General features: G+C 57.5%; 1 protein-coding gene across 2 annotated transcripts; it reads right to left on the reverse strand.

Annotated features, from left to right (window-relative positions):
• On the reverse strand, positions 1 to 26,727 carry LONP1 (lon peptidase 1, mitochondrial). Of its 2 annotated transcripts, XM_001143873.7 has the most exons (18): positions 26,220 to 26,727; positions 20,726 to 20,814; positions 19,696 to 19,815; positions 18,321 to 18,552; positions 14,865 to 14,926; positions 14,220 to 14,349; positions 13,583 to 13,666; positions 12,295 to 12,515; positions 9,074 to 9,212; positions 7,322 to 7,500; positions 4,854 to 4,941; positions 4,411 to 4,533; positions 4,216 to 4,332; positions 2,898 to 3,038; positions 2,543 to 2,708; positions 1,708 to 1,925; positions 1,454 to 1,618; positions 1 to 375 (listed from the first exon to the last, which is right to left on the reverse strand). In XM_001143873.7, exons 1-18 carry the CDS (start codon positions 26,646 to 26,648, stop codon positions 199 to 201), a joined length of 2,880 nt encoding a protein of 959 aa, XP_001143873.3. In that variant the 5' UTR covers positions 26,649 to 26,727; the 3' UTR covers positions 1 to 198. The 2 variants fall into 2 exon arrangements, with proteins under 2 accessions (XP_001143873.3, XP_016790262.1); XM_016934773.3 differs by lacking the exon at positions 20,726 to 20,814 and having other exon boundaries at positions 26,220 to 26,439.
• Between the last annotated feature and the right edge of the window lie 78 nt (positions 26,728 to 26,805).

A 26,805-nucleotide genomic window follows, 5' to 3' on the forward strand; every position in this document is an offset into this window, starting at 1 on the left:
TACTGCAAATGACTTTAATCATTAAATAGCTTCTATGCCACACTCTGATTAAGCCGATTGAGGTCCCTGGGATCTGGGTCACTGGACCGAGCTGCTCGCTCGGTGGCTCCGCTGCCAGGTCCGGGCGCGCTCCCCACAGCGCTCAGTTCCGGCCCAGACAGGGCCTGACATCCGCCGCCTGCAGTCCCGGGGCGGCCGTCACCGTTCCACGGCCAGCGCCTCTGCCTGCTCGTCCGGGAAGGCGATGTCAAAGATCTCCCGGTAGTGTTCCACGAAGTGCACCTCCAGGCCCTCGGTGATGAAGGCTGCCAGGTCATAGAAGTCCTTCTTGTTCTCGGCTGGCAGGACGATGCACGTCACCCCTGCGCGCTTGGCCTGGGGGCAGAGTCAGGGTCAGCCCTGCCTGGGCCTGTGGGAGGGCGGCAGGTGTGCTATCCTCCAGGAACGAAAGGGCTTCCTGGGGACCGGCGACACACAGTGATGCCGGGTTCTAAGCAGTAAGTCCCAAAACCCACCAGGATCCCCGTCTCCCACGGGGAAACAGGCTCAAGGCAAAACCACTGGCCTTGGCTCCAACAGCCTGAGAGCAGGAGCCAGGGCCTCCCCACCCCCTTATCTAGAAAGTCTGGCCGTGCGGTGGGAGCAGTCTCAGGGCTCTGGATGAGCCACACACCCACGGCCTCACATCCAGGGGTCAGGCAGTGTCTGGGGCCTGAACAGGGTTCCTGTGAGCATCTGCATCTCTGCCCCCAGGCCCTGCGTCACCCCCCTCACCTCCGGAGGCTACACATATCTGGAGTAGATGCCAGGCACAGCCCCTTGAAAGGACAGCAGTTCCCACTGTCACCGCACACTGCCTCCATGGACAGTGAGCCTCCCAATTTGCCTCCACCATTTTATCATCTAGGAAGTCTGTGCCTGGTGTCCAATTCAAGGTGGTCACAGCCACTTGACCATGCCTCCCTCATGGTGGCATCTCCTGACTGACTCCACCAGGCTTCCTAGACACATGGCAAGTGTGGTCCAGTCTGGGGACAGGCAGGGATGGGAGGGAAGAGTGGGGACAGTGGCGCTCCAACCTGCTCAGCACCCTTGGAAGAGGCCAGCCCCTGGCCAGGGGCTCCAAACACCCCCGCCACCAGTAATCCTAAACCTCGTCCCCATCTCCAGCCTCTCCCTTGGCGCTGGGCTGCCTGGGAAGGGAAGCAGGAGCCACCCCCCCAATCCTACTGGGGAAGCCAGTGGAGGCTCAGAATGTTCTCCACAAGACTTGCTGTGGAGAAGGCAGCTAGGGCGGTGAGCTTAAGGCCAGCTCCAGGCCAGAGAGACCTGCTTCCAAAGCCCAGGGCTTCCCTCTCCTTGGCCCAGGCAGAGGCTGTATGGCGGGGACTGGGCCTGTCCCGTGGTGGTGTGGGCCCTGCCAGTGCTGTGGGGTGGGCACAAGGTCACTCACCGCAATGGTCTTCTCCTTGATGCCACCAACAGGCAGGATCTTGCCCGTGAGGGAGACTTCGCCAGTCATGGCCAGATTCTGCCGGACAGGCCTGCCCATGGCCAGGGACAGCAGGGCCGTGACGATGGTGCAGCCCGCGCTCGGGCCGTCCTTGGGGGTGGCGCCCTGTGGAGGCATGTGGGGATAGTGTGTGAGCAGGTGGCCAGCAGCCCAGGGACTGGGCGGGAGCAGGTGGGAGCGGATGGCGCGGTCACCTCGGGCACATGCAGGTGGATGTGTGAGGTCACCAGGTAGTCATTGGCGGGGGCGTGCTGCATGAGGAAGGCTCTGGCGAAGGTGTAGGCTATGCGGGCGCTCTCCTTCATCACGTCCCCCAGCTGGCCTGTCACCTCCAGGCTGCCATCCTTGTCACCCTTGGCGTCCTTGTCCTGTGGCCGTCTCAGGGATGTCTCCACAAACAGCGTGGAGCCTCCTGAAACAGGTGTGGAGCTGTGAACACGGGAGGCCTCGGAGCCCGGGCCGGTGCTCACTCCACCCGTCGGGGCCACTCTGACTGCTCCTGCCCCAGTTTAGCGTCTTGGTGCCCCTGGGCAGGGGCTGGTGTCCCATCATGAGCCAACGCTGGCCTCTACGTTTGCTGCGTTGCGGGTTCCTGGCTCTGTACACCCCACAGGGCAGCCCCCAGCAGCTGCCAGCCACAGAGGACACGCCCAGGGCTACAAGGCCCAGCTGCCGCTGCCCTGCAGACAGACACAAGCCCTTCTCCAGCCCCTCCCGCACCATCCCCTTTGCCCTCTCGCCTCCTTTGTGCGTGGTGGCCCCAAGGCCCATCTGGATGAGCTTGTCCCCACCTGTAAGCCTATCAAAGTGTCACCCAAATCCATAAGGCCCATGGTGTGCTGCCACCCCCGTGTGTCACGGCCTTCACCTCCCTCAGCCCAGACCCCCTGGGCTCCCCGCACACCACCCCCCGCCAGAGGCCGTTCAGAGCCACCTGAGGCCCACTGCACAGGTGTACAAGGTGGGACCTGCTTGTTCTCAGGTAGAAATGGGAATGGCTTTGGGGTCTTCTCCCGCCACCACGCTCACCCATTGCGGTCCAGGCCAGCCCCATGACCACGCCGGGCGGTGTCACGTCATACATGCGCTCCACGGTGAACACGGGCTTCCCCACGAAGTCCTGCAGGTTCTCGGGCGTCACCTCCACGGACTCGGCCTCGCCACTGACAATCTTGTAGGCCGATTTCCGTAACACCTGGGCAGTCAGGGCAACACGATGGGCATGGGAAGGTGGGGTGACGGGCACGGGAAGGTGGGGTGACGGGCGCGGGGTGGTGGGGTGACGGGCGCAGGAAGGTGGGGTGATGGGCATGGAAAGGTGGGGTGATCAGCGTGGGATGGTGAGGTGGGCGGCAGGTGCCAGGAGGGCGGGGCGGCCACTCACCTTCTCCACTTGCTTCTGCAGGTTGCGGACACCGCTCTCGCGGCAGTACTGCTTGATGAGCAGCGTCAGCACGTCCGATGACAGCTTGGCCTTGCTCTCATCCAAGCCACACAGGGCGCGAGCCTGGGGCACCAGGTAGCGCTGCAAGGGCGACTGTCAGGGTTGTGTCTGGAGGGACCTTGCCCACCAGCTCAGTCCAGAACCTGGAAGCCAATGCCTCTCCCATGGCCCCCAGACCCTGGCCTGGGAACGAGGTCCCCGATGGTGAAACCAGGGCCTGGACACCCCGCCCTGCCACCCACCATGCCCAGAGGCCCCAGGCCTTTGCTTGTGCTGCGTCCTCTGCTTGGATCCACTTCCTATCCCCCAATGGTATCTTAGATGCCGCTTCCTCCAGGAAGGCCTCCTGGTTGCCCCATGGGCTGGCCCCATACACAGACCCAGGGCCTGTAGGGTGGCTGACTGGTTACGTGGCTGCTGCCCTCAGCACATAAGGAAGGGGACTGGGTCAGGGGCTCCAGGGTCACCTACAGCCCCACATAATTCTTGCCACAGTTCTGAGCTCTAATGGCATGGGGGAGGGCATCTGTGAGACGGACAGAGCCATGCAAGCCACTCTACATCTGCCACTGATACGGGGGGGTACTCCTGATGCCCTGAGGGGTCCCCATGCCCCCCAGTCCTGTCCCCAGGAACTACAGGCCCGTCCCTTGGACAAGTCAGGCTGGGAACTGGGTCCAGCAGTGGGCATTGAAGCCCCCAGGGGACACGAGGATGCTGGGAGGGCCTCAAGGGCAGGGACCAGTGCCCACCACTGGCTGTCAAAGGGCTCCTAGGGGAGAAGTGCACTCAACCCCTTTGCAGAAAAAAAACACATGAGAAATATGGGCCCCCGCACGCTCCTCACTGAAACCACTCCTCCTCCAAGCCTCATTCTGGGTGAGAGCCACAGGCCCCACTGCTTCCGGCTGCCAGAAACCTTCCCTACACTCTGGGCCAGGTGGGGGCCCCGCCATGGGGCAGCCTGGAGGCCCCGGGAGACGGAGCGTGTGGCACTGACAGCTGGCGACCGTGTGGCCTGACGGTGGTGGGCAGTGTTTTGGACAGTCCCAGGCCCTAAACCCTGCGCCCACTCGCGCCACCTGCAGCTGCTTGCAAGCGTCTGGTGTGTCTCTCACGGCCCCATCTGCTCCTCTCGGCCGCAGGTCCCACCTGTCTCTCCTGGGCCCAGGAGCTCCCAGAGGCACGGCCTCTGCAGGCTCTGGGGGGCGCCCCCTGCTCTAGGAAGGGGACAGCAGTGGGGAGGGGCTGGGCTTACCTCTGCAATGGCCAGCTTCTCCTGGGCCACGTAGCCCGACACGTTGATCATCTCCATGCGGTCTCGCAGCGGCTCGGGGATGGTGTCCGTGACGTTGGCCGTACAGATGAACAGCACCTGGGGGCGGCGGCAAGGTGCTGGGGGACTGGCCGCTTACCCTCCCCAGCAAGCCCAGGCCCCGGACAGGCCCCCCACCTTGGACAAGTCCACGGGCACGTCCAGGTAGTGGTCCAGGAAGTTGGCATTCTGCTCTGGGTCCAGCAGCTCCAGCAGCGCCGACGACGGGTCCCCCTGGTAGCCTCGGCCGATCTTGTCCACCTGGGGCAGCAGACAGCAGGTGGTGCCCCTCGCCGTGCCCCTGGCCAGCCCGCCCAGTGGGGAGACCCCGGGGTCAGGGCTGGGGAGGCCCCGAGTGAGAGCAGCACCCACACCTGCCTTGGACGGGCAGCCTGCTGGGCGTGGCTGTGGGTGGGAGGGACCCGTCTGTGCCATCAGGGCCAGCGTCACAGCGACGGCCCCTGAGTTGGCTCGGGGATCCTAGGACCCGGAGGGCTCGGCTGCATCTTGCACACAGCATTGCCTGGTCAGGGTTGCCTGGGGCTCTGGGTTAGGGGGTCTCCGGGCCTCTCCGCACGCACCTCGTCGATGAGGATCAGGGGGTTCTCCGTCTTGGTCTTCTTCAGACACTGGATGATCTTCCCGGGCATGGCGCCCACGTAGGTCCGCCTGTGGGTGCACAGCGAGGTCAGAGGTCACTTGGTAGCCTGGCTCGGCCACGACGACACCATGCACCCTCCAGGGCCACAGGGGAGAGGCCACCTGGAGCCCCGCAAGATGTGGCCATGATGAGAAGGCGGAAATGCTGGCAGCCGCCGGATGTGTGGCACCTGCAGGCACGCTAGTCACTTGCTCTGACTCGCCAGCTCAGATTCTGGGGTCACTGATTCAAAGCCAGATCTCCCTCAGTCCCATCCCTCAGCTGACAACAGGGTGAAAGCCAGACAGGCGCTGGCAGCAGAAGGCCCCCACTCCTCACTGAGGGACGCCAGGCATGCCTCAGCCCTCAAGGGCTGGGGTGATACCAGCCATGGCCAGCACTGGCTCTCAGGACGGCTTCCTGCAAGCTCTGTGCTCTGCCCCAGCACAGGGGCCCGGCCCGCGACAGGGACAGAAGAATCCCAGGCCCCACGAGAGGCAGTGAGGAAGGCTCTGTCTGTGGGATGAAGACACAGGGAGGCAGGGATGGAGGGACTGAGATGCCACTGGGATGTGTGTGACACTTTAAGTGTGCAGGGGGGTAAGGAGTGTCTTAGGGAGAGGCCCCGAGCAACGCAGGTGAGGAGAGAGCCACGTGAGGGTCTGAGAGACATGTTCCAGGCCCAGGACACAGCCCGTGCAAAGGCCCTGAAACAGGACCACGCCTGGTGTGTTAGAAGAACAGCGAGGAGGCCGTGAGGCTGAGGCAGAGGGAGGAGCGGGGGAGAGAACAGGGAGGAGAGGGGGAAGAGGGAGGAGAGGGGGAAGAGGGAGGAGAGAGGGAGGAGAGGGGGAAGAGGGAGGAGAGGGGGAAGAGGGAGGAGAGGGGGAAGAGGGAAGGGGGGTAGAGGGAGGGGGAGGAAGGAGAGAGGGAGAGAGAGGAGGGGGTGGGGCAGGTCATGCGGGGTCCTGTGGGCTGCAGTGAGAACTTGGGCTTTGACCAAGGAACGTGGGAGCCTTGGAGAGCTGGGGGCAAAGGAGGGTTTTGCTGCTGTTATCAACAATGATCCATCTCCCCGCAGCCAGTCTGCTGTCCTTGTCTCAGGAACCCAGAGAGACGTCAGCACAGACGCCTGCCCTCCCCGCAGCCCCGCTACCTGGTTACTCCCTCCCAAGGCCAGAGGTGGCCCAGGCTTGTTCAGAACCCCGCCAGGGTCTCTCCTGTGGCAGTGAGTGGGCCTTGCCTGCACCTCTAGCCATCCCTGAACCAGGGTCCAAGAGGCTTCGCGACCACTTCAAACCGCTTGCCCAGGAAGGACTGGGCGCCCCCCACACCCACCCCTCCACCTTCACCCAGCTGCTACTTCCTGCTCAGACCCCAGCCCAACCAAGGGCCTGCAAAACAGGTCCCCTGTCCTCCCCCTCACACCCCCACCCCTTCATCCTCTGGGCCCCCACCCCCTAGTCAATCTGGGACCCCCCAAAGCTGCACTGGCCCCACCTCCTCCAGCTCCTCCCAACTCCCGGCTGGTCAGAGTAGCCGCCCCCTGGGGACTGGACACCGCGCGGGCCAGCATGCTGTCACCCTTGCAGCCGGCGGGCAGACGCTAGGAAGGCCTGAGCCGGGAGGTCCGGAGCTGGGGATGTTTTTAGAGAAGGCAGAAATGTTCACTTTAAATCTGGACTCAGGTGAATGCCTTGCAGGATGGAAACACGTGGTGGACTCAGCAGACGCCTCACACTTGGCTCTCACTGAAGCTACGGTTTCCAAAGAACCGCTGTCTACAGAGGCTGGCGAGGAGGGAAGCCCCAGAAAAGCCGCGCCCGGCTGTCCACCCAAAGGATCAGGTGGGAGGGCGCTGAACTCTGAGGGCCGTGGCCCCTTCTTCTGGGCCTGAGGCTGGCTGGGAGGAGTGAGCCCACAGAGGCGCCGAGGTTTCTCTGGTGTGCGCAGCCCGGTCCTCACTGGAGACTGTCTCTCCTGACTCCAGCCCACAGGCTTCGGGGTGGGGGGTGGAGCCGACCCCACCCCCCACCCCTAGTCCTGGGGCATCAGCCACAGCCCACATAGACCAGCATCTGCACGGCAAACGCTGGCCCGGCAGCTCTGGCCCAGGCATTGCAGGTCGTGAGCTGGAACTACCAGGGGTGTCTGCTGAGGGCCGGCCCGAGAACTCTCTCTCCCAGGGGTCAAGCCGTGGAGGTTCCTGCCAGCGCTGTTTGAGCACCTGGAATCAGCCGGGCCTGAAGTCCGCCACATGGCTGGACTTTTCAGTTACTCCAGCATGAGTGGAATCGGTTGCCCACAACCCGGATTGCTCTACCAGATGTTAAAGGGTGACCAGAGAAGACGAAGCCCGGCAGCACAGCTGAGGGGAGTGCGTGGGGAGAGCTGTCAGGCCAGGCCTACCTGTGGCCCTTGATCTCAGCCACGTCAGTCATGCCCCCGACGCTGAAGCGGAAGTACTCTCGGTTCAGGGCGCGGGCAATGGAGCGGGCAATGCTGGTCTTGCCCACGCCAGGGGGGCCATAGAAGCAGAGGATCTTGCCCTGGGTGGAGCCGCGGAGCTGGCTGACGGCAATGAACTCCTGCAGACAGAGGCAGGTTCAGTGGGCACGTGAGCTGGGGAAGCCGGGGACCCGCGCATGACTCTCACCACCTGCACACTGCCTTTCAGACGTCTGAGGGCTGCGAGAAGGGACCAGGATTGTCTGGGAGGCTGAGCACATCAGAGCTGCCACTGGCCACGGGGAGGGGCAGCCTGTGACGAGGGCTCCATTTAACACCAAAGGACAACTAGGTGCCAGGAGACCGCGGCCACGCAGCAGTGCCAGGCCCGTTCAGCAGTTCCCGGGACCCTGAAGACCGCAAATGCTCCACTCTCTCCGGTCCAACCCAGAGAAGCAGTCCACCAATGCCTCTGGCTCCTGTTTTTTTTTTTTTTTTTTTGAGATGGAGTCTTGCTCTGTGGCCCAGGCTAGAGTGTACTGGTGCGATCTCATCTCACTGCAACCTCAGCCTCCTGGGTTCAAGCAATTCTCCTGCCTCAGCCTCCTGAGTAGCTGGGATTACAGGCGTGAGTCACCATGCCCGGCTACTTTTTTTGTATTTTTAGTAGAGGCGGGGTTTCACCATGTTGGTCAGGCTGGTCTCGAACTCCTGACCTTGTGATCCACCCGCCTCGGCCTCCCCAAGTGCTGGGATTACAGGTGTGAGCCACCACGCCCAGGCTCTGACTCCTGTTTTTTAACCTCTGACTCCCACCTCCCTGCCTGGTTTCCAATGTCTCAGGAGTGATATTTTAAAAATTAATTTAAAATTAATTAATTTTCAGACAAGGTCTTGCTCTGTCGCCCAGGCTGGAGTGTAGTGGTGCATCACAGCTCACTGCAGCCTCCACCTCCCGGGCTCAAGCAATCCTCCCACCTCAGCCTCCCAAGTAGCTGGGACTGCAGACACGCACCACCACACCAGGCTAATTAAAAAAATTTTTTTTTCCTTTTTGAGACGGAGTTTCACTCTTGTTGCCCAGGCTGGAGTGCAGTGGCACGATCTGGGCTCACTGCAACCTCTGCCTCCTGGGTTCAAGCGATTCTCCTGCCTCAGCCTCCCAAGTAGCTGGGATTACAGGCATGCACCACCACGCCCAACTAATTTTGTATTTTTAGTATAGATGGGGTTTCTCCATGTTGGTCAGGCTGGTCTTCAACTCCCGACCTCAGGTGATCTGCACGCCTCGGCCTCCCAAAGTGCTGGGATTACAGGCATGAGCCACAGCGCCCAGCCCCAATTTTAAAATTTTTTGTAGAGATGGGGGTCTCACTCTGTCACCCAACCTGATGTGCAGTGGCATGATCACAGCTCACCACGGCCTCCACTTCCTGGGCTCAAGTGATCCTCCCGCCTCAGCCTCCTGAGTAACTGGGACTACAAGCAGCCCCACCATGCCCGGCCCATCAGGCATGACTTCAGTCCACCTGGGAAATCCTCGAGCCCTCAGGGACAGGGCAGGATGCTCCCTCCGCCGGGATCCCCCCGACCAGCACCCCCAGGCCGACGAATTCACCAGGGGGCTCCTTTGAAATCTCAACCCACAGCACACAGAGTCCTGGGCCCGGGCACCCACATGCAAATCCACAACAGGCCAGACACTGGGCTCACCAGGATGCGTTTCTTGACGTCCTCCATGCCGTAGTGGTCTTCCTCCAGCACTGCCTGTGCCCGCGCCAGGTCCAGGTTCTCGTTGCTGTACTTGCCCCAAGGGATGGACGTGAGCCAGTCTAGGTAGTTGCGGGTGACACTGCCAGGGGACAGATGGAGAGATGCTGAGTGGAGCTCACGAGCTGCCCGTGTCTCTGCTGGACTTGGCTGGGTGGTTGCAAGGGGCTTGAAACCATGTGTGGGGCTGAGTGCGGTGGCTCACGTTTGTAATCCCAGCTCTTTGGGAGGCCCAGGTGGGAGGATCACTTGAGCCCAGGAGTTCAAGACCAGTCTGAGCAACTCAGCGAGACCCCATCTCTATAAAACAATTTACAGGCCAGGCACAGTGGCTCACGCCTGTAATCCCAGAATTTTGGGAGGCCGAGGCAGGCGGATCACAAGGTCAGGAGATCGAGACCATCCTGGCTAGCACGGTGAAACCCTGTCTCTACTAAAAATACAAAAAATTAGCTGGGCGTGGCAGCGGACACCTGTAGTTCCAGCTGCTCAGGAGGCTTAGGCAGGAGAATGGCATGAACCCGAGAGGCGGAGCTTGCAGTGAGCCGAGATCGTGCCACTGCACTCCAGCCTGGGCCACAGAGTGAGACTCCATCTCAAAAAAAAAAAAAAATTTTTACAAACTGCCCTGTCCAAAGCACCCAGTGCAGGAAGGAGGAGATGGCCGGAGGTCCACTGCTGACTCATCAGGAGAGCCAAGACGGCACTGGCTTCTGCCCAGGGCTGAGTGAGCAGAACCACAGAGGGGACGAGGCTTAGAAAATGGGACAAGGCCTGACCCAGGGCAGGTGGGGAAATGGAGGCCAGGTCCCCTGCCGGGAGAGTGACGCTGAAGGTTGGGAGGGCAACTCCATATTGGTCCCCAAGTTGGGAGCCGTGCAGCTGTGAGCAGCAGCCACTATGGGCCAGGAGCAAGTCAGCGAGGGCTGCAAGGGCGCACGGCAGGATTGGGGAAGAGGAAGAGGACGGCTTCTGAGGAAGGGCCAGGTGGCCCCATGAGCAGACACTGTCAGGGCGCACTGCCACCAAACTGGCATACGAGACGCGCCGGGACAGGCCAGCTGGGCCACACGGATGCTGGAGTTTAGAGACACATGAAGTCACTGTGGAAGTGACACAGGCAGTGACACTTTGCGGAGAGCATTCTGGGTGGGAGAGGTAGCTGGCAGCCTGCTGCAGGCATCTTGGTGACACGCAGGTACTGAGGGCTTGTCCCCCATGACTTCCCAGGACCTGAGGACAGAACCCGCCTTACAGACCCCCTCAGCTCCTGGGGGAAGGAGCTATCTGCTTCTGCAGGACAAGGCCCGGTCTGAGCAGGTACTTCCACCAGCCCAAGGGCAGCTGAGGCACTCGCTGGGAGACAGAAGAACCCCGAAAACATCTACATTCTCCCCCCACAGGAGGCGGCGGCACAGGCCTCTCACATGGCAGCAGGGAACTGCAGATGGGGCTGAGTGAAGGTCCCCGAGACAGGAAAGCATTCTGGGTGACCCAGGGGGCCCAGGGTCCTCACCAGGTCCTCACAACAGGCGGTGGGAGGTGAGAGACTGACTGGAAGAGGCTGCGCTGTGGCTGTGAAGGAGGAAGGGGCCCCGAGCCGAGGGATGCGGGCGCCTCCAGATACTGGGAAAGGCAGGAAACGGATTCTCCTCTGGAGCCTCTGGGAGGGACGGGCCCGGCCCACAGCGGGATCTCAGGGCTCGGCATTGTGTAAGGCACTAAGTTGTGGCACCGTTGGAGCAGCCATGGGAGCTCACAGGCCACTCACCGAAATCGGGGTGTGCTGGGAGGGGAAGCCACAGCCTTCGCACGCAACCAGTGCCTCTCAGGGCCCTGGGGGAGAGACTCCGGCGACCGTGACATTCAAATCTGAGGCAGGGTCCTGGGCCAGCAGCCAGGAAAGAAACTCATGCCTTCCCTCTAAGCGCTGTCCTACGGCCTGCCCAGCCCTGCCCCGGGGACTTCTGCCTAGAAGCTGCCCTGGCGTGACAACTGGTTCCTGGGCTGAAAACAGAGCATGCTGCATGGGAAGCGGCCAGGTGGGTTCTGTCCTGGCTGGACGTGGGCATGGCTGAAAGGATCTCAGAGGTACCTGAGGCCCTCAAACCTGGGGCGGCCACCCTGACTCATGGCATGCTCAGGACAGTGGCCCCCGGGCAAGGCCAGTGGCCCCCGGGCAAGGCCAGTGCTGCGGGAAGGCATGGTCACTTCCTGGCTGACTCTCGAAGGGGCAACAGAAGCCAGGGGTAGCCTTAGAAAGACAGCCATGGGGACTCCTGGTCCTGGCGAGAAGGCCTGGCTTAGGCCAGGCGTGGTGGCTCATTCCTGTAATCCCAGTACTTTGGGAGGGCAAGGTGGGTGGATCCCTTGAGGTCAGGAGTTTGAGACCAACCTGGCCAACATGGCGAAACCCCATCTCTACTAAAAATACTAAAAATTAGCTGGGTGTGGTGGCGCATGCCTGTAATCCCAGCTACTCAGGAAGTTGAGGCAGTAGAATCGTTTCAACCTGGGAGGTGGAGGTTGCAGTGAACCAACATTGCACCACTGTACTCCAGCCTGGACAACAGAGCAAGACTCTGTCTTAAAAAAAAAAAAAAGCCAGGCACGGTGGCTCGCGCCTGTAATCCTAGCACTTTGGCAGGTCAAGGCAGCCGGATCATTTGAGGTCAGGAGTTCGAGACCAGCCTGAACAACATGGTGAAACCCCATGTCTCCTAAAAATACAAAAAATTAACCAGGCGTGGTGGTGCATGCCTATAGTCCCAGATACTTGGGGGACTGAAGCAGGAGAATTGCTTGAACCCGCAAAGCGGAAGTTGCAGTGAGCCAGGACTGTGCCACTGCACTCCAGTCTGGACAACTGAGCGAGACTCCATTTCAAAAAAAAAAAAAAAAAAGCAATCCGTGGCACCACCTGCCAGTTCACAGGCCCTGGCCACCAGCTCAACAGCCCTGAGCCTCGATTTCCTTGTAGAAAGGAGATGATGATGACGTGTCCTGCCCAGACCAGGGCTGACGCTCACTGGGTGCCTCCCCGCCCGCACCTGCCACACCAAGAAGGTGCCACAGGGCTCCCCTGCTGGGTCCCCTGGCCTGCCTAAGATGGGGGCTGAGGAGGGGTCACCCGAGGGCTGGGCCGCCCCGGGCCTGGCACTCACTTGAACTCCGAGGAGTGGTTGTCCAGCAGGCCCAGCTTGCTCAGCTCCTCGTCCACAACATCCATGACATGCTTGGGGACCACGAGCTCCTTCAGGCGCTCCCGGAACTTCTCCTCGATGGCATCCTTGTCGTCCTTCTCCAGGCCCAGCTCCTTCTTGATGATCTTTAGCTGCTCCTGCAGCAGGTACTTACGGTGGGTCTGCTTGATCTTCTCCTCCACCTGTGGGGTGAGGTGCTGCCATCAGGCCCTGGGTCCGGGAAGGTGGGTGAGTGCGTGCGTCCCCAGACGAATGGGGACCCTCTGCTCCCCCAGGACTCAGAGAGAAAAGAAACGAAACACAGAGCACGAAGCCTTTGGTTCCTTCCATCTTCTTTTGTTTTTGAGACAGGGTCTACCTGTGTTGCCCAGGCTGGAGTGCAAAGGCACCATCATAGCTCACCGTAGCCTCCACCTCCTGGGCTCAAGCGATCCTCCTGCCTTAGCCTCCTGAGTGACTGGGACCACAGGCACCTGCCACACCTGGCTCTAATTTTAAAATTTTTTGTAGAGATGGGGCCAGGCGCAGTGGCTCACGCCTGTAATCCTAGCACTTTGGGAGGCTGAAGCAGGCAGATCACTTGAGGCCAGGAGTTCAAGACCAGCCTGGCCAACATGGTGAAACCCTGTCTCTACTAAAATACAAAAATTAGCCGGTGTGGTGTTGCACGCCTGTAATCCCAGCTACTCGGGAGGCTGAGGTGGGAGGATCACTTGAGCCCTGGAGGTGGAGGCTGTAGTGAGCTGAGATTGCGCCATTGCACTCCAGCCTAGGTGGCCGACTGAGACCCTGTCTTAAAGTAAAAAATTCTGAAAAATGCTACGACTGTGAGGTGACCGGCCATCAGGCAGGCTGTGATCTGCCGAAAATCATGACAGCGAGCCTCAATGGCTGGGTCTTAAGAAACAGCATCTTCACTTTTCCCAGGCTGCTTTCCAATTTCCAACACTGTCCCCAAGATTACAAAGGCAAAGGAATTCTTCCCTTAATGTTGGACGGTCCTGAGACTGCTCCACCCTGGGCTCATTACACTGGGACCAGCTTTAAGCTTCCCTGTTCAACGCGGAGAGTTCCACAGCCCAGGACGACAGAGCAGATGATGGCACGAAGCCCTCAAAACCCAGACAGGCCTTCTTGGCTTGCCCTGGCCGATGCCACCGGTCCCTCCGTGTGCTCCAGAGCCTGACTGATGTCACGTGGCCCGAGGGGAAGGCCCCCAAGAGTGGCTGCGCCTCAGCCGCGGGCTCACCTCCCGCCCCAGGCGCTGCTGCAGCTTGCTCAGTTCAAATTCCTTCTTCAGCAGGGAGAGGGCCTTGTACAGCCGCTTAGGAATCTGCCGGGACAGGGAGGACAGAAAGGATGAGCAGAAGTCGGCATCTGTGCGTGTAGGGCCGAGGTTGGGGGAAAATGCGCACCCTGAGAGATGCTGCCGGGAGGACCTGGCCATGCTGCACCCAGCACAGAGGCATGCGTGCCCTCTGCCCCAACAAATCCCGTGCTGGAAACGCATCCTACGGATACTCCGCAGGCCCTCCAGCTGCGTGCATGGGGACGCTCTCAGGAGTGCTGCTCACAACAGCAAAAGACTGGCAACGCCCCGGGTACACGGCCCAGAGGATCCCACTGAACCCGCAACGGTGACTCCCAACCGAAGGCTATGAAGCCACCGAAAGGCGGATGGATGTAGACCAAGACACGCAGCGGGAAATCATCTCAAAAACAGAGCCAGGGACACACAGCTGGGTGTGGATGGTGCACGGTGGAGGGACAAGGGCAGTCAGGCATGGGGGAGCTGAGGAGGAACGGGGGCAGCCGGGCATGGGCGGAGCATAGTGGAGGTGGGGTGCAGCCAGGCGTGGGGGGCTGTGGAGGTGAGGAGCACTCACATTGGTCTCTTCCAGGACGTCCTGCAGCTCATGGGACTCGGCCCCGGTGAGCGCGGCGCCCATGTCGCTCAGGTAGATGGGGTTGTCCACCACCCGCTGGCCAGCCTGCATCATCTGCAGCACTGACTCCCTGGGGGACAAAGGGAGCTGCCTCGGTGGCCAGGGCCTCACGCTCTGCTGCAGTGCAGCCCCCAAACGGGGACCCGGTCCTCAGGGTCCCTGTCCCCTGTAGCTATGGGCATGGTCTAGGGGTGCTCGCTGGGAGCCAGCTCTGCTGCTTGTTCTCCAGAGTTCAGGGCCCACCCGTCCTGGGCTGGAAAGGCATGCAGCATCCTCACGTGCAGCCACCACAGGAGCCGTGCAGTGACCTCACCTCAGCAGTCTGCTCCCCACTCCCCCAGCCAATGCCACCAACAGCTTCCGGCCTCAGCAGAAGGGGACAAGGAAACTGGGCCTGCTGAGTCGGCCCCGGGCCTCCCACCTGCCCCATGCCCCAGTGGGCAACAGGCTCCTCCACACAGGCCACTCCTTGGGGCAGGCAAGGTTTCCTCCCAGGAGGATGCTGAGGAAGCCCCCTACCCACCCAGCTGCAGAAAGAGCTGCAGAGATGCCCCCGCCTGGCCAGCTGCCCGCACAGAGGCCCACCTGTAGAGAGGGTTCAAGGCAATGATGTCCCGGATGGTCTTCACGATCTCTGCGGTCAGGGCCTGCCAAGTATGGGGGCAGGGTCACTGGGGCCCAACAGTGCTCCAGCAGGGGGTGGGGTGGGTGGGAGGCATGGCCCTGGGAGCCCCACCCACCAGCTCCATCAACTCCCTCCCCTCCACCAACTGGCCCTGGCCACGGATGGCCTGGGAGATGGAGGAGTGCAGTCCCTGGTGGACTCACCAGTCCCAGGGACACAGGACCAAGAGAGTCAAAACTAAAACCAAACCCTGTCTCCTTACCCCTCAGAGCCTTGTCCTTAGGACAAGCTATCTTGGGGGAAAAAAAGAGACTGTGTTTTCTCTCCTTTATTTTTTAAGAGACCAAGTCTTGGCCGGGCGTGGTGGCCCACGCCTGTAATCCAAGCATTTTGGGAGGCCGAGGCGGGTGGATCATGAGGTCAGGAGATCGAGACCATCCTGGCTAACACAGTGAAACCCCGTCTCTACTAAAAAATACAAAAATTAGGCGGGCGTGATGGCGGGCGCCTGTAGTCCCAGCTACTCGGGAGGCCGAGGCAGGAGAATGGCGTGAACCCAGGAGGTGGAGCTTGCAGTGAGCCAGTGAGCCGAGATCGCGCCACTGCACTCCAACCTGGGCAAAAGAGCGAGACTCTGTCTCAAAAAAAAAAAAAAAAAAAAAAAAAGACGAAGTCTTGCTCTGTCACCCAGGCTGGCGTGCAGGGCTGCAATCGTGACTCACTGCAGCCTTGAATTCTTGGGCTCAAGCGATCCTCCCCGCTCATTTTCCGGAGTAGCTGGGACCACGGGCATAAGCAACTGCACCTGCCTACAACCAAATTTTAATCACCTGGTCTTGGCCGGGCGCGGTGGCTCACACCTGTAACACCAACACTTTGGGAGGCAGAGGTAGGTGGATCACTTGAGGCCAGGAGCTCAAGACCAGCCTGGCCAACACGGTGAAACCCCATCTCCACTAAAAATACCAAAAAAAAAAAAAAATTAGCCAGGTACTTTGGTGGGTGCCCGTAATCCCAGCTACTAAGGAGGCTGAGGCAGGAGAATCGCTTGAACCCAGGAGGCGGACGTTGCCATGAGCCAAGATTGCACCAATGCACTCCAGTCTGAGTGACAGGGTGACACTCTGTCTCCAAAGAAACCGTAATCACCTGGTCTCTAGTCTTTGGCTTTGACGCTGAACTGTATGAGCTGACCCTGGTAGAAGGCACCAGAACAGGCCCACTGGAGGTCCGGGGCACTTGCTTTAAGAACAAGTTCAGCTGGGCGCAGTGGCTCACGCCTGTAATCCCAGCACTTTGGGATGCTAAGGCGGGCGGATCACGAGGTCAGGAGATCCAGACCATCCTGGCTAACACGGTGAAACCCCGTCTCTACTAAAAAAATACACAAAAAATTAGCCGGGTGTGGTGGCGGGCACCTGTAGTCCCAGCTACTGGGGAGGCTGAGGCAGGAGAATGGTGTGAACCCGGGAGGTGGAGCTTGCGGTGGAGCTTGCGGTGAGCCGAGATCACGCCACTGCACTCCAGCCTGGGCGACAGAGGCTCCATCTCAAAAAAAAAAAAAAAAAAAAAAAAAGAACAAGTTCGCTGCCCCTAAGGGGTCTTGCCAGTTCTAATCACATTTGTTAAGTTTGGTTGCTGTCTTCCCCCTGTTGCAAGATTCTCACAGGGAATGCCCCAATGCTGAGCTGCCCAGGACAGTGTAGCAGCTGGTGGCTGTCTGAATTTTTTTTTTTTTTTTTGAGACAGAGTTTTGCTCTTGTTGCCCAGGCTTGAATGCAATAGTGCAATCTCGGCTCACTGCAACCTCTGCCTCCCAGGTTCAAGCAATTCTCCCGCCTCAGTAATCCCGAGTAGCTGGGATTACAGGCATAAGCCACCACACCTGGCTAATTTTTTTTTTTGTATTTTTAGTAGAGACGGGGTTTCTCCATGTTGGTCAGGCTGGTCTCAAACTCCTGACCTCAGGTGATCTGCCCACCTTGGCCTCCCAAAGTGCTGGGATTACAGGCGTGAGCCCACCGTGCCCGGCCTGAATTTTTTTATTTTAATTTTTAGATACAGGGTCTCACTCTGTTGCCCAGGCTGGAGTGCAGTGATGCGATCACAGCTCACTGCAGCCTCAACCTCCTGGGCTCAAGCGATCCTCCCACAGGTTAGACCACTGGTGTGTGCGACCATGCCCAGGGATTTTATTTTTTTTGTAGAGACAGGGGTCTCAATATTGCCCAGGCTGGTTTTGAACTCCGGGGCTCAAGTGATCCTCCTTCCTTGGCCTCCAAAAGTGTTGGGATGACAGGCATGAGCCACTGCACCCAGCCAATAAAATGTTCCATTCTGTTCCTTGGCCACAGCAGCTCTACTTCAAGTGCTCAATACTCACAGGTGGCCGGGCACAGTGGCTCACGACTATAATCCCAGCATTTTGGGAGGCTGAGGTGGGCGGATCACCCGAGGTCAGGAGTTTGAGACTAGCCCGGCCAACATGGTAAAACCTCGTCTCTACTAAAAATACAAAAATTAGCCGTGTGTGGTGGCACGTGCCTGTAATCCCAGTTACTTGGGAGGCTAAGGCATGAGAATCACTTGAACCTGGGAGGTGGAAATTGCAGTGAGCTGAGATCTTTCCATTGCACTCCAGCCTGGGTTGACAGAGCCAGACTCTGTCTCAAAAAAAGAAAGAAAAAAAAAAAACCTCGCAGGGGGTAGTGGGGCAGGATAGAAGTGCTGACCTCAAGAACCCAGGTGGGCCTGTGGACAGGACTTTCCACCCCTGCCAGCGCCCACAGCAGACATCACCAGTTGCTCACAGCACTTCCCCCTAGGCCCTGCAGCAGCCTGGGGAGGAGGCCGATGACACCAGGCACACAGGTAAGGAGCTGACACGCTTTAGGCCTTTGGTTAGCTTCGCTGATTGTCCCTACAGCGGGAGGGCAGGTGGCACCGCCAAGAGCCTGCCCACCTTGGAAGCTGACTCCTTGTGCCACCAGGCAGGCAGGACGGCCTAGGTTGGGGGATCAGGGTGGCCAACAGGCTGTTTCCTGTCCTGCAACCACTGGTACCAACCTCCCAGGCTTGGTGGGAAGAAGCCAGGGATGGAAGGTGTCTTGGTAACCGCTGGAGGCTTTGGCACAGGGGACACGGGCTGGGGCTGGACCTGGGTTCCAACCCTGTCTCCTTCCTGAGCAGCTACAGGCTCCAGCGAATTTCCTGTGCCTCTCCCATCCCAGAGTCTTCCGAAGACCTCTGGGAGGAAAAGCACCCTCTATGTTCCATTAGAATTGAGTTCCAGACAGGCCAGACCCTTCCTAAGGGGCTCAGGGTGGGAGATGACTCCTCGGAGAGGCTGCAGGAACGGCTCAAGGGAGCCCGTGGGGGAGGCGGCTGTGGCCGCCCTGCGTGACGCACAGACTCACTTTCACCTCCTCCGTGACCTGGAAGTCCTCGTGGACAACGTTCTCTACCTCCACCATGAGCACCTCAGCCGGGAGCTCAGGGGTGGGCTCCATCGCCAGCTCCGCCGGGTGCCTGGCGCTCAGCTCGTCCTCCGCCTCCTTCTTGCCCCGCTTTGACTTCCTGCGGGGCTTGTGCTTGTTCTCCGCCTCCGGCTCCTCGGGCTCCACCTCCAGCTGTCTGCTGATATGGACTCTGACACGGGAGCAAGGCAGGTGTGAATCAGCCGCTGAGGCTGGGAGCTGCCCTGGACCCGGCTGAGGCCTCCCTGGTGGCACAGGTGGTCCAAGGGTCCTGCTGAGCCCAGACCTCTGGAGCCACAGGGTGGCTACAGGGTCCTCAGGCTGGAGACGTGAGCCGCTTTCTCGGGGCCTCCCAACCAGTGTCCCCTCCACCCCTTAGACTCCAGCCAGATTCAGGCATTCCCTGCATCCCACGCCAATGCATCACTGTCCCCATCCTAAGTATCGTGGATATAAGCTGCAGTGACAAGCCCCAGGGCCTCCTGTCGAAAACGGTGTCAGCCTGGCCGGGCACAGGCTGGGCTCCGAGACTCTGTGCCCTGGACTCAGCTCATAGCAGCTCCTTCCTGTTGTTCAGGTCTCGATTTCAAGGACACCATCGCGAAGACTGTCCCCAAGCACTTCACAAAAGCTACCCACCTCCACCTCTCACGCTGTCTGCGTCTCCCCTCAGAGCACCTGGCACCACCTGAACTCAGGGTCTCGCTCTGTTGCCCAGGCTGGAGTGCAGTGGTGTGATCATAGCTCACTGCAGCCTTTACCTCCTGGGCTCAAGCAATCCTCCTGCCTCAGCCTCCCAAGTAGCTGGGACTACAGGAACACACCGTCACATCTAACTTTTTATTATTTTTTATAGAAACAGGGTCTTGCTGTGTTGCCCAGGCTGGTCTCAAACTCCTAGGCTTAAGCGATCCTCCCACCTCAGCCTCTTGCGTAGCTGTGACCACAGGCATGAGCCACCACATCCAGCTAATTTTTCTATATTTTTTGCAGAGATGGGATCTCGCTACGTTGCCCAGGCTGGACTCAAACTCCGGGCTCAAGCGATCCAATTGCCTTGACATCCCAAAGTGCTGGAATTCCAGGCAGGAGTCACCATGCCCGGCCCTGCAGCTCACCCCTTTCTGAGACAGGAGGGGTCCAGAGGTGACATGTCTCACTCTCACCCCCAGCTCTGGCCTCAGTGCTAGTGAGAAAGCCGCGGGGCTGACGGACAGGGCAGAGGCTGATGCTGGGGCCTAAGGCATCCTGGCTGGTCTGGTCTCCCGCGTGGTACTCTGCCCCCACCTCCCACTGTCCCCCGCCAGCCACCCACCTCCTGTGTCCCATGACGATCATGCGCAGCTTGTCCCCAAGGTCCTGCATCTCATGGATCTGGGCAAACGTCCCCGTGTGGTAGATTTCATCCAGGCTCTCGACCACATCCGACTCATTGCTGTGGGAGAAGAGCACAGAGGAATGTTGGAACATGGCTTTCATGCTAGGCAGGATGTCTCTGGCTGAGATGGAGGAGGGAGAGAAAAGAAACGCACCAAATGCTACTGAAAACCAAGAGCGGCCTCCTTGGCTCCCACAGGAGCTCCAGAGCCTAGGGGAGCTTCTGCCAGGTCAGGGCTGCCCCAGTGGTCACAGGACCGGGTGGGTGGCTCCTCGCTAAGTCAGACACAAAGACATGGTCCAGGTGGGACTTTGATGAGTCTCTTCTGTGCTATCACAGAGCCTGCTTCGAATGCATGCATGGAACTCTTTTTTTTTTTTGAGATGGAGTTTCGCTCTTGTTGCCCAGGCTGGAGAGCAATGGTGTAATCTTGGCTCACTGCAACCTCCACTTACTAGGTTCAACCGATTCTCCTTCCTCAGCCTCCTGAGTAGCTGGGATTACAGGTGCCTGCCACCACGCCTGGCTAATATTTTGTATTTTTAGTAAAGACGAGGTTTCATCATGTCAGCCAGACTGCTTTGGAACTGCTGACCTCAGGTGATCCACACGCCTCAGCCTCCCAAAGTGCTGGGATTACAGGTGTGCGACCCCACGCCCGGCCCATGGAGCCACATCTCCGAGCGGCCAGCTCGACTTTCAGGTAGCCTCGTGGAGCATTTCATCACTAAGAGTCCCTGAAGTTAATTTCCCCCACATCTTAACAATGCATGAAGTTTAGTACTACAAGCTGAGTTCTCAGCCCAGGCTGAAAAGGTAGCCTGCGTGGCTTCTGGCCTTTATTCTGGAGGTCTTCCCTGGTTTCCTTGGGGTCAGGGGTCAAAGGTGCAAAGTACAGAGTAGGACTTGTGGTGAGCTGGACTCTAGGGCAACGTCAACAAGGGAATGAAGGAAAAATCACACTTACCTGTCATCTCTCTTTAGAAAGACGCCAACATAAGGCTGGGCGAGACGAACTTTCCTTCTTAGCAGCTCAACCAACTTCTTATTTTTAACCTAGCATGACAATGACCCCAAAGTGAAATGCAGAGTAGATTTTTTTTTTTTTTTTTTTTGAGACAGAGTCTCATTCTGTTGCCCTGGCTGGAATGGAATGGCGTGATCTCGGCTCACTGCAACCTCCACCCCCACTGAGTTCAAGGGATTCTCCTGCCTCAGCCTCCTGAGTAGCTGGGATTACAGGCATGCACCACCACGCCTAATTTTTTTAGTTTTAGTAGAGATGGGGTTTCACCATATTGGCCAGGTTGGTCTCGAACTCCTGACCTCAGGTGATCCACCCACCTCAGCCTCCCAAAATGCCAGGATTATAGGGGTGAGCCACCAAACGCAGCGCAGGGTAGCTTTTCTTTTTTTTTTTTTTTTGAGACGGAGTCTCACTCTGTCACCCAGGCTGGAGTGCAGTGGCACGATCTCAGCTCACTGCAACCTCCGCCTCCCGGGATCAAGCAATCCTCTGCCTCAGCCTCCTGAGTAGCTGGGATTACAGGCGCCCGCCACCAGGTCCGGCTGATTGTTTTGTATTTTTAGTGGAGATGGGGTTTCACCATCTTGGCCAGGATGGTCTTTAACTCCTGACCTTGTGATCCACCCGCCTCAGCCTCCCAAAGTGCTGGGATTATAGGCGTAAACTACCATGCCCGGCCTCCCAGGGTAGCTTTTGTAGCTGACATTTTTTGACAGCAGAGCCGCTCTAACGCTGTGTAGATTATTCTCTGGGGACATGCTGATCCGCATCCTGGATACTAATCAACATGGTTTGGGAACGCCTAAACCAAAAAAAAAAAAAAAAGTGCTGGAGGCCAGGAGGCTGTGGTGGTGAATACAGTGAGCAGAACTGACCAGCTGGATTCTTCTTAGCGGTTTCCCCACTCCCAAAGGAAATTCAAAGTAGACGAATGGTCAGAACCCAGAAATTGATTTAACATCCAGCTTCAAAGGGGATGTCCAGGGCAAACTGTCTTGGTTTGAAAATCAAAACCATTCTGCTTTTATTAATGTCAGAATAAACATAAGTAATTCAAATGTGACCCACTCCAGAGATTGATAACTTCCTTTTTTTTTTTTTTAATAAAGTTTCAGGCCGGGCGCGGTGGCTCACGCCTATAATCCCAGCACTTTGGGAGGCCGAGGTGGGCAGATCACGAGGTCAGGAGATCGAGACCATCCTGGCTAACACAGTGAAACCCCGTCTCTACTAAAAATACAAAAATTAGCCGGGCGTGGTGGCGGGCACCTGTAGTCCCAGCTACTCGGGAGGCTGAGGCAGGAGAATGGCGTGAACCTGGGAGGCAGAGCATGCAGTGAGCCAAGATCACGCCACTGCACTCCAGCCTGGGCGACAGAGCGAGACTCCGTCTCATAAAAAAAAAAAAAAAAAAAAAGTAAGTTTCACTCTGCCACCCAGGCTGGAGTGCACTGGTGCAATCTCGGCTCACTGCAACCTCCACCTCCCAGGTTCAAGCGATTCTCCCAACTCATCCTACCACATAGCTGGGGTTACAAGCGCATGCCACTGCACTCGCTAATTTTTGTATTATTAGTAGAGACGGAGTTTCGCCATGAGCCACCATGCCTGGTTCCTGCAATTTTCATTGACAGTTACTTCCTTATCACATCATATGCTGTTCATTAATGATCAAGACCCCCAGGATCACAGCACATTCTCAACGGCAGGTTCAGGGCTAATGATGTCTTCTAAGAAGCATTTGAAGGCGCAAGGAGCTCACCTGATTTCTTTCAAGCCTTTGTTAATTCACTGGACAGACCCTGATTAAAGGTAATGGCCTGGCTAGCCTCGTAATGGTAGCTCATGCCTGTAATCCCAGCACTTTGCGGGGCTGAGGTGGGAGGATCGCTTGAGCCCAGGAGTTTGAGACCAGCCTGGGTAACACAGTGAGACCCCATCTCTATTTTCTTTTTGAATTTTTTAATTCTTTATTATATAATAAAGTTAAAAAATATATATATATATATACACACACACACATATATATGGAGAATGGCCCTCAAACTTTTGCAGGCACCAGGATGACCTGAAGGACTTTAAGCAGCTCACTGCTGGGCCCCACCCTTGGAGTTTTTGATTCAGTTCTAGGGTGGGTCCAAAAATCTGCATTTCAAACAAAAGAGCATCACATGATGCCGATGCTGCTGGTCCACAACCATCCTTTGAGAGCCAGTGTTTTGACTCACTCCCTAACACCGGCTCTTAACTTGTGGTCCAGAAATTCCTGACACTATAGATACATAATTTTTTTTTTTCTGGGAAGAAAGTCAGTAACATCTGACAGGAGGGTGTGTGACCCACTGTTATAAGTAAAATGTTTGTTTAGAGACAGAACGCTTGTACCTCTGTACTGTAAGGAAAAATTAGCATTTGGACAAAAAGTTTTCTTAGCAAGACAATTTTACTTTCTGAAGAAAGGGTGCTCCTCGCAGATGGAACAATGGCGAGAGCAGAGCACACCTGAACAAAGGAGGGAAGCAATTTTTTTTTTAAGACAGTCTTGCTCTGTCGCCCAGGCTAGAGTGCAGTGGAGCGATCTCAGCTCACTGCAAGCTCCGCCTCCTGGGTTCACACCATTTTCCTGCCTCAGCCTCCCGAGTAGCTGGGACTACGGGCGCCCGCCACCACTCCTGGCTAATTTTTTTGTATTTTTAGTAGAGACGGGATTTCACCGTGTTAGCCAGTATGGTCTCGATCTCCTGACCTCGTGATCCGCCCACCTCAGCCTCCCAAAGTGCTGGGATTACAGGCGTGAGCCACCGCGCCCAGCCCACGAAGTTAGTTTTTAAAAGAAACTATTACTTCTAACACTTATGATTTATTCTTTAATACCCACCAAAAATTAAGAGCCATTGTTCCTTACTCAAAAGTTGCTAATAGGAGAGAAGCTTCTAGAGCAAGTTGGCCAGACAAGTCAAGTACAAACTGAAGAGTAAATCAAGCTTTGCTAACAATTTCAGAAACATTTATTAGGTCCCAAAGAAGTTGCCTCCCAATTTCCCCTCTGCCAACAGCTGATAGCTGCATCCTTGGCATCTGCCTCCTGGCCTTGGCAGGATCCATTTTTATGATTTACAATGCATCATCAACCAGAAATACAATGAGAACCACCTGCCAGTCTCCCAAATACTATCTGCAGCCACTCATTTAACTCTCCTGGCTAGCTCCACGTGGGCCATCTGAACTCTCTTAGAAGAATCATTTCTCTGCTCAGGCACCGGGAGCAAGGGGCATCTGTTGCTCTGCAGAACGGAGGGGACCAGGCCTGATGAACACCATCCTGGGCCCAGAAACCTGGGAGGGTAAAGAGAACTGCCAGGGGTGAAGTCAAGGATGGGAAAAAGGCCTCCGGGGCAGAGTCCTGAAATGTCAGAAGTACACCAAAGAGGAAACAGCATCACGTTATTGCTGAGGCAGGGCCTCATTCTGTTGCCCAAGCTGCAGTGCAGTGGTGACACCATGGCTCACTGCAGCCTTGATCTCCCAGTTTCAAGTGATCCTCCTGCCTCAGCCTTCCAAGTAGCTGGGAAGACAGGTGCATGCCACTGTGCCCGGCTTTTCTTTCTTTCTTTCTTTCTTTCTTTTTTTTTTTTTGTAGAGACAGGGTCTATGTTGACCATACTGGTTTCAAATTATGCTCCTGCCTCAGCCTCCCAAAGTGCTGGGATTAAACATGTGAGACACCGTGCCCAGCCCACATGGCCTCATTTAAATCCCACAACAACTCTAATAAGACACTAGTATGTCCAGGTCACAGATGAGAAGATGGAAGCCAAAGGAATAACTTGCTGAAGGTTATGGAGCTAGGACAGGACCCCACAAGGTCTTGCTCTGGGGGCCTGCATCAGTAACCAGTACTCAACATCAAGGAAAGGCCTTGGGGCCGGGCGCAGTGACTCGCACCTGCAATCCCAGCACTTTGGGAGGCTGAGGCGGGTGAATCACTTGAGGTCAGGAGTTCGAGACCAGCGTGGGCAACATGGTGAAACCCTGTCTCTTCTAAAAATAGAAAAATTAGCCAGCCACGGTGGCGGGCGCCTGTAATCCCAGCTACTCAGGGGGCTGAGGCAGGAGAATCACTTGAACCCGGGAGGCGGAGGTTGCAGTGAGCTGAAATCGCGCCACTGCACTTTAGCCTAGATGACAGAGTGCAACTTTGTCTCAAAAAAAAAAAAAAAAAAAAAAAATCTTGGAGCAGCGTTGGAGAAGCTCCCTCTGTCCCCTCTCTACTGGCTGCTGCCCCTCTGAAATGGCCTTTCCCTTCCCAACAGATCCTTGAGATTTGTTTAGAAGAGTCTGGAGAGTGAGCGCAGAGGCTGACTCACTGCGTGACCTTGCTCTGCCAGTTAGGAGATAACGTTCCCATAGATCCCACTTTCCACATCAGTAGTTTTTTTTTAAGGGAAGGGGAGCTGGGGGAGAAGGCTTTTGGGGCCTTCCTACTGTAAAAGCTCAAGTTCCTTACACTCACTGCTTTCTCTCTATTACATCATCCTGCTCCCTCCCCACCCCCAAGGCTCTTAGTCTGAAATGATCTAATTTCTACCACCGGAATGACTTGTTCTCTACAGTATTCTCAGCACTTGCTACGTGGTAGGAGGTCAAGAACACACTGAATAACCCACCTCTTCCCACCCTCCTAAGCCTCCTGTCCCATCCATGCTCTACTATTTCTCGTAATTATTGCCTTCTAATACAATATCGTTACTAAACATCTTTATTGCCTATCTCATCCTGCCAGAATGTAAGCTCCAAGGCAGATTTATTTTTTAAGAGACAGGGTCTCACCATGTTGACTAGGCTGGACTCCAGGTTTCCAGCAATCCTTCCACCTCAGCCGCCAGAGTAGCTGGGAGTACAGCGCGCGCCACCATGCCCAGCTTCAAAGGCAGAAATTTTTGTCTGTTTTGTTCACTGCCATATCCCCAGAACCTAGAACACTCTCTGGCAAATAATAAGCAATCAAGAAGTATTTGTCTAAGAAAGGAATGAATTCTGATCCCAGTGAGGCTCGTAACCAGACGGCAGAGCGCCTGGGGCGAGGAGGTATTACAAAACTCGTGCCAAGTAAGGAGAAAACTAACAGCGCCGTAACACTACTCAGGTCCCTCCCGGCCCCGGATTTCTATGACCGGGGTTCTAAAGTGGATAATCCTAGGCTCATCGGGTTCAACTCCTCTCATCTAACGGATCCTAAGAAATCCGAAAGGGAGAGGACTTTGGCTCAAGGTTCCCAAGCTAGTGGTGAGCAGACAAGGATTCGAACTGCACCCTTCGAGAAACTTCATGTCTGAAAAAGTTGCGAAACACGAGGGCGCTCAAGTGATCCCACGGTTCAGCCCGCTGCTTGCAGAGGTGGGAAACCTGAGGCCGAAGCGGGGACTCCCATTACCTCAATAATCTTGATAAAGCGCGGGAACACCGGGTTGCGGGTGATGGCGATGAGCGGCAGGTGCGGAAACACATCGGGGATCGTCATGGGCGTGAGCGCCGTTATGACCGGGCCTTCCCCGCCGCCCGCGCTGCCCCCCGCGCCGCCGGCTCCTTCCTCCGCGCCGCCCTCGGAGGCGTCCTCGCCCCCCGAGAATGCGCCTCCGCCGCGGCTGCTCGCTTCCCAAAACCCCCGCCATTGGCCCCCAATTGCCGGGCCTCGGCCCCACAGTGCCCAAGGAGGAGAGGCGTCGCAGGTCCGCTGGCCTCGGAGCAACCACGCTCCGGCTGCAGTGGGGACCCGCCCCACGGCGGCGGCCACCATCGGCCGCCGCAGCGCCCAGCACCGCGCCGCTCCCCACAGTCGCACGTAGCCAGTGCTCGCCGCCATAGCCCGGCCATACTGGCGGCTCACACAACTCGCGTCATTTCCGCTCGCCACGAAACGCACGTGACGCCCGGCGCGTGCCTCGGTACCCGATGGGCGCGTGGCCCGAAACAGCCGCTTCAGGGAGGTGGGCCTACGCGGAGAAGAGGGGGCGGAGTTC

This window comes from Pan troglodytes, chromosome 20 (genome assembly GCF_028858775.2).
Source record: "Pan troglodytes isolate AG18354 chromosome 20, NHGRI_mPanTro3-v2.0_pri, whole genome shotgun sequence".
Taxonomy (NCBI): Eukaryota; Metazoa; Chordata; class Mammalia; order Primates; family Hominidae; genus Pan; species Pan troglodytes.